Genomic DNA, 13,473 nt, shown 5'->3' on the forward strand with positions numbered 1-13,473 from the left:
CGTGAGAGCACTACCGCCCAGTTTTTCAGCTTCCAAAATTCACTGCTGGCCGACCTCGCAGAGAAGAAGACGCAGAAGGACATCCGTGACTTCTTTGCACGTAAATAAATGTGTTTGTGTGTGTCTCATGGTTTCGGGACGGATTTCGCTCGTTTTTGGTGATACGATATTTCGGGTGATACGAATATTTTCGCCACCCCTTGAGATTCGTATCACTGAGATTCTACTGCATACATCCGCGTCCCTTTTTTTAACATAATCTGCCACGTGTGCAAAGAGTGGGCATGCTGAGATGGCGTGGCATCATATAAGCTATTTTACTGCGCATTTTGTATTGGAGGTTGCATAAAGAAGTTTCAGCGACCCGTTGGAGCGACAAGCAGATGAAGCATTCGCTCCCCACTGCCAGCGCTTTTCATGGTAGTGTCGTCACGGTGCGAGTGACACTATCAGCTGCAGAAGGCGGAGTGCACGTGAAAGTGTAGTTGGCTTCACTTAAAAGGACACTAAAGGCCACTTAAAGTGATAGATTAATGATTGAGGAAGCCTACGGCATCAGTATTATCGCGAAAACAGTTTTAGTAATCGAGAAATTGAGGTAAATGTAAGAAAATGTAGGACACAATTCGCGACTCACCTGCGACATTCAAGTAGTAGTAGCCCGATGACAAAGGCACTCCTCATTTCATTTCTGTCGCCAGTACTCAACCTCTCATAATAAGAAAATAATTGCATTGCATTATAAGGTGGGAGCAAATGCTACTTGCCCAGTTCTAATCGATGTTTGGAAAAAAAGAACTCATTGACGCTACTTTTCATGATGCGATCGGTTGAAAGGTTTAATTTTCGCTTGACTCTATGCCACCCACGGCTTCGCGTTTCAGTAGTTTCGTTATCACATAGTGCTGCGTTGGTTCTGTCGGCTTGCGAAAATCCCACAAACTGCAAGTAGCAGAGATTTCCACGTCTATATGATGTGTAAGAAAAATTTATCGGCAACTGTGCTTACTTGCATAAAATGTTGAATTTTAATACAGTGAAATTTTGATATAACGAAACAAATTGCTGGTTTTACCTAATTCATTATATCAAGGTTTAACTGTTTTAGCGAGCATATGTCAGCGTCCGCATGTCTGAGTTAGTGAATAAATTATGATTTATATTAGTACCATCAGTTTTACTGCTTACATGGATAAGGACCAGGTTGCTATTTTTTGGCATTATGTATAAGTACTCAGTGTGTATGCATTGTGGTCATTGAGAAAGAAAACAAAAAAAGAGAACCGTGTGAGTATTCGTTGCTGGCCTTAGTGCATTCTGCAATCACGTTTTATATGCATTCTTGAACTTATATATTGCGACCGATTTTCGCAATGTCATTTCACACTTGTGACTTAGCTATCAGTGTGTTTTGAAGTTCATGACCCGTCAGGGTAGCCTTTACAATGGCTATGGCGTTGCACTGTTGAGCTCGACATTGCGGGTTTACTTGCAGCTGCAGCAGCGGCATATTCATGCAGGAGAGATGGGAGAATGCTTTCAATGCATGAATTGCAAAGGTGCAAAAATAAAATTAGTTTTCACAACTTTTTTGTGTTGTGCCGTGCTTTACTGAAACAAATGAAAGAAAGCGAGAACCTAGGACATAGTTTATTGCTTTTGATAGCAGCAGATTTACGAGGACTCTGGTCGAATGTGTTAAATGGTGACAGCTGCCACTTCAATGGTGCTGCCACATTTGTTGACGCAACACTGTTGTGTCAAGTTTGAGTCGCTGCACTATGTTGGCAAAATAGCATCACTGATGCAAACATGCAACCTTTTTTGCGTGTCACGTATGCATAGTTGCGCTGAGGCTATTTCTTTGTTTGAAAACTCCCTAATGTGCATGGCACAACATGAGTGCATTGCATGATGTCATGTTCAGTGCAAGCATGCATACTTGATCAAGCTTGCGGTGAGCCTTTGCCCACAGGCCGTGACTGTTGCACTGTGTTGCATTCTCTGTTAATAAACCAGCATTTGTGAGCGATCTGTCTGTGGTGCCTTCTCTGCTCCGTATCGGATAGTCAGCGAACCCAGCCATAGCGTCCTTTATGCGTCACGGTGTAAAGAAGCGCAGCGCCCTTTCATGACTGCACTCACAAGCTAAGCCTCGTGCAAACCCGTCTCGACAACTTATCGTTTATATCAGTTAGAATTTGCATGGTATATATGGTAAGCATACGTGCATTTGAGCCTGCACCAAGAGTGCTTGCTGCCACCCCAAATTGGCTTTTAACGCGATAGCGTTAAGGAGCTCGTGTCGCAGAAAAGCCGGTGTCGTCGGTGTCGGCGTTTGCGGCGTTGACCGTGAGCGATAAATCACGGCAGGCACTCCATAAATAAAAAGCAACTTCCAAGATGGGCTGGGTGGGAATCGAACCAGGGTCTCCAGAGTGTGAGACGGAGACGCTACCACTCAGCCACGATTTCGATGCTTCCAGAAGGTACAAACGCGCCTCTAGTGAATGCGGTGTTGCCTTCGAAACGAGCCGTGGAAAGTTATACTGTGGTGTATATCGGTAATTATGAACATGTAACTTACAGAAGTCGCAATTACACGAGTAGCGAAGTGCGTTTCGCTGCATTTCTTCTGCGCTTTCCGCACACGGAGAGCCATCTTGCGGCAAACACAGAAGACCCCCTCCTCTCCATGTACGGCGCTGCCCCGACAGATGGCGCGCCACGCGCGCATTGGAGCTGTCGCGGCTCGGACTCTCTCCCCTGACAACGCTTCGCCTTGCTCCCTCTGTAGAATCAAGCGTCCTTCCTTTCTTTAGATCACTATCTCTCTATCTCTCTGCCCGTGCCGATCACGACGTTTGGCTGGTGTGCATCATTTCCCCCTCCGGGATACCGAGTTCTTTGGTTCGCTCTGCTTGCTCAGGCGCACGTTTCGTTGCTGCGCCGAATGCCGCGTTGCTCGACCATATGGCTCAACGCTCACCGCGTCCGATGCGGGGCGCCTCATAAGTGATGTCTGCCCTGTAGCCCATTGTCTTACACCCCTTGGCGGGTCGACGGGAACGCTATCGCGTTCCACTCTTGAAGGCGAAGCTTAAGCGTCCTCCAATTTTTGCCTGTGCCGGGACTTGTGCCAAAAGGTGAAATGGTTGTTCTACCTCTGGTACTGCTGCAGATTTGGAAACTAAGTACTTCTAACCGATGAGGAGATCGTCGCAAACGTGCTTGCATCGGGTAGCGGTGGGGACGATGACAACAATGACGCTATAGGGCAGGCAGCCTTAACTTTGTCCTCACCGGTAGCCCGGCAGATGGTTCAGTCCTTCCGGGCTTTGTTTTCACAAGGAACCTTTCGCTGCACTAGGTGGAGCACCTGGATGCCTTGGAGAAGGATGTGGGCTAGCCTCACATAAAGCAAGGAAGGCTGGCGGCCATTGGGTTTTCTCGGGCAAGCCAGTGAGAAGTACGTGGGTGGCGAGATGCTTGTGGGGATCACACCTCAGTGGCTCTTCTGGATTTCTCAGGCTGACAGGCCGCCGTGGCAACCTTCTCACATTTTTAAAAGGCCTCTTTTCGGATCACCAAAACGCGCTGCCTCGGCAGAGCTCACATAACATATCGCTTGCTGCCTGTGACCCCTCTTTGCAGTCGTTATATCAGTGCCATTTTTGAACGCCGACAGCCGCAGCTTGTTACACACGATTGAAGCACACAGGAGGCAGAGTTAAACAAATGAGTGAACACGATCAGCAGCCGGATGAAGGAAGGTGGCGGTGAAGGGCACTGGCCTTCCCACCATTTTTGTTTTCTCACAGCAGCTGTGGCCCTATTTGATCCCCCTATTTTCATTTTTTTCATGCAACTCACTTATAATGTTTATTGCTTATAACAATGGAGTTTTCATGGCAGTTGAATATTGTAATAGGTGGGTTCGACTCTACTCCCAAACTACCGCAGTGGTAGTCACGATTGAGTTTGTCTTGACGGAAGCCGAGGGGTGGTAGCGCCATAAGAATTTCTCTAGAAGTAAGGGAAGTTTGCAGCACCTCCAGAGCTATGCTAGGTGGTACTTCGTTCTGGAAAGCTACGTCTTTTTCAACCGTTCAGTCACCCCTGTACACGTACAGCCGTGCCTACTTGGGATTTGTTTCCACTGCTATACATGTGTGTTCGTGACCCTCAAAAGGTTAGGACCTTAAAGCCGGTTTTGCTGTGTCCTCCTCCGACGTCATCACCATCATGCCACGGATGTCATCATGGTCATCATTGTTGACTGCAGTGAGACTAACTTGCATGCCTGTGAGCAAAAAGAAAGTTTGATCTTATTAGTTAATTTGATATGGCCAAACTCTTTTATAATGAACTTAAAGGAACTTTTGTGATTTGTACATTATATTCAGATTGGTTATCTCCAGCACAAAAAAGAAGTCAGCAAGGAGTTTGTTTATTAAAAAGAAAACTATGCATAGTAGGCAGCAAGCTTCGCTAGTACCTTGAACTCGGTGCCACAAGAAGGGCGTTCTCGATCGACAAGATTGTGTAGTGTTGCGCGAGTCCACTTCACTTTATAGCATGATTGCAGGCTTGATTGAGTCCAACACATCCAATGTTCAGTTTGGCATGAGGGAGTTGTTTTAGATGAGTATCGCTGAGTAACTTTCACGTTTTCGATATAGAAAATAATTCACCTTGTCCAGGTTCATTGTATTTGGTCTCAGCTGTATTTTCGAAGAGCATCTGTCGGGCAAAGCAGTTTATGCACACCTGTCTCTTGTGATGACTGGCCTGTGGCGCACACTGTGCTTTCAGCTATGCTTCGGGCACACACTCTGCTGTTCGCGTTTCAACTCTTGCTTTTAGCGCAGGCAAACTGTTTTGTTCAAGCTCCCCTGTGTCATGCAGGTGGACGTCTGCCGAACGTGCGGCCTGCTGGGCTACTCGCATTGGTGCCACTTCTGCCGCTCGTCGAGTGCCATCGCGACCCTGCGCATCCCATACGCCTGCAAGCTACTCTTCCAGGAGCTGCTCTCCATGAACATCATCCCGCGGCTGGAGCTCACCAGCCACTGCAGTAACCGCAGCTTCGCCTCCACCAAGCATTGATGGTAGGTAATTGTATGCCCAGGGCAACATGCAAAGCTGTCCGAGGGGGTTCCCAATTATACAAGGTGTCCCCCAATGCCCTATTCGCACTCTTTCATTTCTACAGATATTGAAGCCAAGTGCTTAGATCTTTGCACAGCTGATTGACGTAACTCTGCTGGAATAGTTCGTTCCAAATGAGCAGTTCTGCAACTGCCAATTATCCCAAATTTTATGTAATGTTTACGAATTTTGGGTCGTTCTACGATTTTGTGATGGTCTTGTCAAATTTTGTGAGAAAAGGAACTGTGCGTGCAAAAACATATTGCTCGTCGGTTTCCAACCACACTCTTGGAAGTCTTCTGACTGTGAAAGGGCACCATACAGGTACCTGTTTAGGCAAGTTTATTCAGAGAAGCTGTTGAAGCAGGTGAAATAGGCAACAGCAAAGTTACTGAAGCAGTCGTCGTGATCTTACAAGATCTTACAAGTCAGTTTCTGCTGTTTCAAGTTTGCTGCTTCTAAAGGTAAACCATAGTTTGTAAATCCTCCATATTTTCCCCAAAAGTTGTGTGCAGAGTATAAAAAAGATTTTGCAGATTCAATACACCATTGAATCCGTGTGAAGCGAAGCTTCACTCAAGTGGTGTGTATTAAATCTTATAGCAACTAAAATTGTGTTTATTTTGATCCTATGCAGGGGGGGTGGGGGTTGCAACCTCAAGCAATGTTTCTTTATCGCCGGAAAGTGTCCCAACTGTAATCTCAAGCAATTTTCATGTCCAGGCACTACTGTGCAGTCCACTTATAACGATATGAAGAAGAACGAAAAATCCAATTATAACCAATCATCTCTATTTCTGGACTGCCGTAAAAAAAAGGCTTTGAGCCTTTGAGCCCCAAAACCAAATTTGCCATTTGCGCTAAGAAATTGATCTATAAAGCAGGCTGTGAAAAATAAAACATGTATCTATACAGTGAAACCTTGTTAAATCGTTGTTGGCTGTGGCTTGAAAAAAGTGCATGCTAAACGGGTAGTACTGAATAACCAAAATAGCGTGAAATCGCCCACTTACCTGTGAAAACGAAACTCGGAGAGAGTGGGATGAAAGGGCAAAAAACTTTTTGTTTGATGCCGCGGTGGCCGACGACAGCTGCCTCAAACTCACTTAAGCTGCGAGGCAGCTTTTCCACCAGCCCCCTCTTCTTGACAAACACCCGCATGAGGCTGACATAATGTGCAGCTTCTGCCACTGTCGGGCCTGAATCACTCGTGCTGTTGCTTTCCGTCTTGTCCTCATCGCTGTCGTTAGGCGACACTTTGGCAACAACAGAGGCAACTATACCTTCGTCGGACATGTCCGGAGAAGTCTGAACTTCGCTGTCGTTGCCTTTGAAGTTGGTGAAGGAAATGCCTTCTGTAACACCGTGCCACTCCAGCACTTTAGCGAGCGAGGTTTCGCAAGCCTGGTTGACGGCGTCAGAAGACCGGTAGATGGTGTCGCTAGCATACTCTGTGTCACGCGCACATATCGTGAGGCAAGCGCGCTTGAAGAAGTTCTGCACTGTCGCCGATTCAACATGTGGCCACAAGTATTCCAGCAGGTGAATTGCACCCAGCAGGTCAATTGAAGAATCATTATGCAAAAAAGAAGTGAGGCGTGCAGACAGGACACAAGAGTAGAGAAGTGGACAACACGAACGCCGACTATCAACTGAAGGGAGCACTGAGGCGAAAAAAGAAAGAAGACACAAAACTTATCTGCACATGCTCAGGAATGGTAACACCACGTGTCAGTCGGGTACACGTGCCGGTCTACGTCAGAGATAACTGTTAAGGCACTTAATCTCTTCCTTATGTAAAGTAATCGAAGGCTGACTCACGCACGCACTTCCACTATTATAGATATGCCATGCCTCTACCATAAGATGCGTATCTTCATTCTTATGCCTGTACAATATTGCGCATTCATCTAACTCTGGCGTGCAGTTACAATCTCGGCAATGTAGCGAAAGATTAGAAGGCAATCTACCGGTTAACGACCTTTTATGTTCCATTAGTCTCTGATTGATACACAGCCCCGTTTGCCCTAATTCTTTTTTGCATAATGAATCCTTACCAACTAGCTCAGCTTTCTGTCATTCCAATTGAAGAAACCTTGCCGCACTCAAGGGCCAGAAGAATTATGCGCAGCAGATTTTTTTATAGAGCTGTTTCACAGTCCGAAGGACACCTTGGTTCAAGGACTTTGCAGTCGCTGTGGTGTGAGGAGGCGGAAACGCCAACTTCACAGCCACAAGTGCGACATGCCCCGGCGCATTATCCAAGATAACAACTTTTCTGTTCTTCGCCGCAAAACAGCGGTCACAAAATTTCACAGCCACAAGTGCGACATGCCCCGACACATTATCCAAGATAACAACTTTTCTGTTCTTCGCCGCAAAACAGCGGTCAATGAGAAGCATGTACTCTTCAAAAAGTTTTGAAGTCATTCATGCTTTTGTGTTGCTGTGGTAGACAAGTCCAGACAGCAGTCGGACGCCTTTGAAACATCTCAGCTTGGCTGACTTCCCAATCACGAGAAGTGGAAATTTTTCGGTTCCTGACATGTTCACTCCGAACGCAACTGAAATCGTGTCTTTGGCATGCTTGCCGCCGGCGCATGTCTCACCTTTAAACGCTGGCGTCCTGTTTGGCAGCAGCTTGAAGAATAGGGCTGACTCGTCTATGCTGAAGATATCATCAGGCATGTAGTCCGTCAAGATGCGCCTCAGCTGACCATTTTGCCATTGTTCTGTGCCATCCACATTGCCAGCGGCTCCTTCTCCTGAAACGGCTCTCGTGTTTACGCTGTGCCTCGCCTTAAACCTTGCCAGCCAGCCATTGCTGCATACAAAGTCGTCGTGGTTCATCTGCAAAGTGAAAACCAGGGCCTTCTCTGCAAGTAGGGGTCTGCTGACAGGCAAGTTTTTCAACCGCGTTGCTTTTTAACCACTTCACCAGCACCTCCTCCACATCAGGAAAAGTCGAACATCATAAATGACATCTTTTTGCAGTCGCAGCAGCACTGCAGAGCAACTTTTCCTTCGCATTCCAGATGCCACACACCATAGCTAAAGTTAGACCCCTCTCGCATGCCAGCGCTGACTTCGTGCCACGTTAGACAGCATGAACGACGTCCATTTTTTCTTGTATGCTAAGTACACAGTATTTTTGTCCGAGCTTCGGCTTGACGCGAGTCCTTGCTTGCATGATGCCACAATGCTCTCACATGCTCTTTTATGGAAAATAAAGAATGCTCTCTGGCATGGTGCCGAAATGATGTTGATGTTGATGTGGCTTCACCCTTCGAAGCGCCCTCTGCGATTGCGCTTGCAGGCCATTGTTCGAATCTCTGAGACTTGTTGTTTTGGCGGTCCTCCCGATTGGGACAATGTACTGCTGTGATCGCGCGACGAAAAGTGAGAACACTACTTTTTAACCGATACGTACGCAATAAGCTGGTACAGTTTATGTGGACACAAAATGCATTATGTTCAATGGCCGCTAAGTTGGGTTTACTGCTTTTAAAAAGAAACTACTGTTTAAATGGGTACGCTTTAATGGAGTTTTACTGTACCTCTACACAGCGCATCAAGCATGACGTATGCTGAAATAGTCAGTAATCCAGACTTGCTTTCATGATAGTTTCAGGTTCACATTTGCGGTGGCCAGCTGCTGCACGAACACTAGCTGCAATAATTTAGCGTGCGTGAAATCAATGAGCGACTCGGTCGACGACGGTGCATTTCGCATGAACATGTGGATTGGTGTTAAAGACGAGTCATTGTTGATTGCGTCGCCCCCATCGCACAACACCACTGTCTGTCGTGACAATGATCGCTCTGTCAGAGATCTCATCGCGTAACTATCTGCACTCAGAAACTCCTCCATTTAAGCACCACCTGTTTCATCGTCAGTAGCGACACATGCTCCCAGAGTTCGGTAATGTCAGCGGCTTCCATTGTATTGGTTTCACTATCAAGGGGGGGGGGGGTAATTTTGGCGCACAAAGCCCGCCTTTTTCGTTGATCGCCATGGCCCCTGGTTGCAGCTATCATGATCATGGCATCCCTGTGTGAGCTCGTACTTCTTTGAGCCTTGCAAAATTTGCAGCTTCGTCTCAAGTGATACAACATTGTGCTTTGTCAGCGCTGTCTTCTATCAATCGGGCTGTTCGCTGCTGCTTCCGCGGTGAATTTCCACACTTGCTGAGAAAGTAGCAAACGCCGCTTTGTTTCTTGCATTTTTTTCCCCCTCGCGTCATGCGTATATCGGTCGTGGGTGATGCGAGTCAGCCAGCGCCATCTTGTGGCGGGCTGTGCCAACTAGCAATGCTCTCCGTGGCTTTCGCAATTGGTGTGCAGGTGGGACACGCTGCGTGGCTAATAGCGGCAGATACGAACTCATGTAGGGGAACGTTTCATTCTGTTTTGGCATCGTTTGTTTAAGTGTAACTTAGGAATACAAATTGCACGATTATTCTGCATGGAAAACACCAGCCAGAAGGCAAAATTTGGATTGTTATATCAGATATGTGTTTTTTTTTTTTCTCATAGCCCTAATGTATAAGTTGACACTCTTAAGCCGGCTCATCGCTATAACCAATGTATTGTTATATGTGGTATCACTATAAATGGAGCGCACTGTACACCACTCACAAGCTATGCCAAAGTGGAAACGCCAAATAAGGCGGATTCATGTTGTGAGACGTCTATGCAGCAATGTCACGAGGACGAAGGCTCTGTATGATTCTTGTTGAGGGAAGAATGCTGATGACAGGTGCATGCACAGAGAAGTACAACACCTGTCTGGCTACATTCTATGTTTATGTTCCTCCTGCGCAACAATGGCATGTACCCATTCTGGAGGATTGGCCAAGAATATAATTCTGTTATGATGAAATGGAAGCAGCAAATAAGGTCGATGCACATTGTGAGACATCTATGCAGTGATATCACGAGGATGAAGGCTGCATTTATTGTTTATGTTCCTTCTGTGCAACAGTGGCACATATCCATTCTGGAGGATTGGCCAAGAATAGACGCACACACAATGGCACATACCAAATGGTTAAATGAAAGAAAATCAACTAAATCAAAGAATCTGTTTGAATGTAATGTGTGATTTCATTAAGGGAATTGTTTGATCTACAGATACCTATTAGCCGACATTATATGCATGTAAAGGAATTTTTGTTTTTATTCGCAGAATAGGGGTGCACTTTCTCCAACTACTTAGTTGGTCTGTATACAAGGGCTATACTGGGTGTTTTATTTTAACCTTAACAGATCTTTCAAAGAACGCTTGGGGAATTTAGCAATGTTTATGTTCCTCCTGTGCAACAATGGCACATACCCATTCTGGAGGATTGGCCAAGAATAGAATTCTGTTTTGCCGAAATGGAAGCAGCACATAAGGTGAATGCACACTGTGAGACACACAGTGGCACGTACCAAATGGTTAAATGAAAGAAAATCAGTTAAATCAAAGAATCTGTTTGAATTTAATGTGTGATTTCATTAAGGGAATTGTTTGCTATTCAGATACCTATGAGCTGGCATTATATGTATATAAAGGAATTTGTTTTTATTCGCAGAATAGGGGTGCACTTTGTCCAACTACTTTGTTGGTCAGTAAACAAGGGCTATACTGGGTGTTTTATTTTAACCTTAACAGATCTTTCAAAGAACGCTTGGGGAATTTAGCAATGTTTATGTTCCTCCTGTGCAACAATGGCACATACCCATTCTGGAGGATTGGCCAAGAATAGAATTCTGTTTTGCCGAAATGGAAGCAGCACATAAGGTGAATGCACACTGTGAGACACACAGTGGCACGTACCAAATGGTTAAATCAAAGAAAATCAGTTAAATCAAAGAATCTGTTTGAATTTAATGTGTGATTTCATTAAGGGAATTGTGTGCTATTCAGATACCTATGAGCTGGCATTATATGTATATAAAGGAATTTGTTTTTATTCGCAGAATAGGGGTGCACTTTGTCCAACTACTTTGTTGGTCAGTAAACAAGGGCTATACTGGGTGTTTTATTTTAACCTTAACAGGTCGTTTAAAGAACACCTCTGGCATTTAGCGTAAACTTACTTAATGCACTGGAATAATTGAAAACATATAGATTACATACACTGGGAATCAGTACACATAATTGACTCATTAAAAATGTTCACTAATTAGCTTTTCAACTAATAACTTTAGTTCACATATTTCACTGCACATATTGAAGCCAGTGATTGCCCAAGGCACATAGACTTGAAACAAATTTTGAAGCTAGCATCAGTTTTTATATAAGTGCAGTCACACTTGCTGTTAAAAGGCATTGTTGTTGCACATACTTTAACAAGACACCTTTTTATGCATTGCAGCTTGGAAGTTACTTGAACACCAATGCATTTCGTCGCAAACTTTGGGAATGCTAGTTTAGCTCAGGAAGTTTGATTGGGCTGCATGTTATGGGTGATTTTAAAAATTCTGTTAATGATAACATAAAACACCCCATATACACCTGTTTGCTGGTACTAGCATTTGACTCGCACATAACAGCAGCAATACATGCGCATTTTATCTGAAACTTTGTTAACACTGTTGCCAAAGTAACAGCAATGCCGTCTAGTTAGTGTTGCCCATGTTGTAATAGTGTCGCATGTTATATAATCTATGTGAGCACCAGCAATTGCTCTAGAATATGTATGGAAATACTGGAGTAACTTGAGCTGTGTGATTAGATTGGATGACTGCCACCCATGCTCGCCACAATCAACACTTGATTTCCTTGCCTTGCTTTCTGTGCACAAGTCTGTACAATAAGGTGTTAGATTCATTATGCAGTAACACTTGTGGCTTGTCCCTGCATTACAATCACTACATCATGACAAAAGTGAAGGCATCATAATGTGCGATATTCTTAGTAGTGGTTTTCTGTAATACTTGGCAGTCACTTTGCATGCAGACCAAATGACTTGTGGTGTATGAAAACCACCTGTGACCTTTTGCAGGACCCTCATCGGTTGCCGTCATCTGTTCAAGTGTCCATCAGGAAAGAATCAGCTGACTGTCATGCCACTGACAGCTTGAACCCATCATCACCACTGGTCGCTCACTGCCGGATTCAATGAACTCCACCCATGCTTGTGTCTTCAATCAAGGATGCTGGCTCTTCGAATGTCATTGGACCTTGCAAAAAAGTTTGTTGCTATCCACGCTGGCAAGACTTGAATATGCGAGAGATGGCCGTCTGCAATGGCTCACTGCAACGCATGCCTCGTTTATGAGAGCTGTTGCATGGCTTTTTTTACTGGACAGGAGTGGTGTGAGAGACTGGTTTGGAGGTTAAGTGTGACGAATGAGAAGGTACCTGTTAACAGGAAAATGTCCCCACTGTGATTTACATTTTGCTTCAGCTGACCACGAGTAGATTGCGTTTCTATTGATGCTAAAGGAGAAGCTGTTCATGCAGAAGCGCTTTAATGTCCATGAAATTCCGAGACGAGAGCTCGTCATTGATGAGGATAGTGGTTTAATTTCTACTGTAATGTCACGATGCTGTACGGCAAATATAGTATTTCTTGTTTTGTAATAAGTGTGCAAATGCGTATACAGCTCACAGCTGTTTTAATTGTGTAACCTGACACATTTGTTTGAGAGATTGTTTGCATATTCAGATAAGGCAGACACAGATTAGAAAATATTTCTTTATTTCTGGAAAGGCCTTTGGTTTGTTTCTGAAAGGCATATTCAGATTAGTTTTCAGCTATCTGGTTTAGGTGTCGTACATTAGTGCACATTAGGTACACTCAGCTGAGATGCTATAATGCAGTGCCATTTCTTTTTCTACAGTCACTTTTGTCGAAATTCATCAATACACCTTCGAGCAGTTCCTGCACCAAGTAATATAAGGAAGCAAGATTTTTCAATTATCTGGAGTTTTTGGCGAGCATTTCGTGCCTTCAGTTGCAGAAATGTAATGATGATGTCAATAAATGATTATTTATATATTGTACTATGTACAGTCAAGATCCGATTTTTTGGACTCCCTAAGAGCCACGAAAGCGTCCGAAATATTGGGCAGTCCGAAAAACATGAATGCGTGCCTTTTATCGCCCCCAAGTGCTCAAATATTCACAGGCGCATCCAAAGTAGCCTTCCAGCCTGCCGGCACACTTATTGGGTGTGTCAATGCTCGTACTGTGACCGGAGAGGGCGTGTGCATGCAGACGGTCCCGTGACAGTTGCCCCTTCCCATTCTTAATATGCTTAATCGCAATTATTCGCGTATGCTTCGCCGCGTAACACAGCTGTATTAAGGCGAAGCTAATTTTCTGGAGC

The 13,473-nt window shown here is 44.9% G+C and overlaps 1 protein-coding gene across 1 annotated transcript in view; it reads left to right on the top strand.

Moving 5' to 3' along the window:
- The window catches only part of Polr3B (RNA polymerase III subunit RpIII128), a 44,245-nt gene extending 31,098 nt beyond the window's left edge, over nt 1-13,147 (top strand). The window contains exons 6-7 of the mRNA XM_070522559.1: nt 4,909-5,111; nt 12,144-13,147. Coding sequence (XP_070378660.1) covers nt 4,909-5,109 — 201 coding nt within the window. The 3' untranslated portion in view covers nt 5,110-5,111; nt 12,144-13,147. The remainder of the gene's footprint in view (nt 1-4,908; nt 5,112-12,143) is intronic.
- The last annotated feature ends 326 nt before the right edge of the window (nt 13,148-13,473 follow it).

This window comes from Dermacentor albipictus, chromosome 7 (assembly GCF_038994185.2).
Source record: "Dermacentor albipictus isolate Rhodes 1998 colony chromosome 7, USDA_Dalb.pri_finalv2, whole genome shotgun sequence".
NCBI lineage: Eukaryota > Metazoa > Arthropoda > Arachnida > Ixodida > Ixodidae > Dermacentor > Dermacentor albipictus.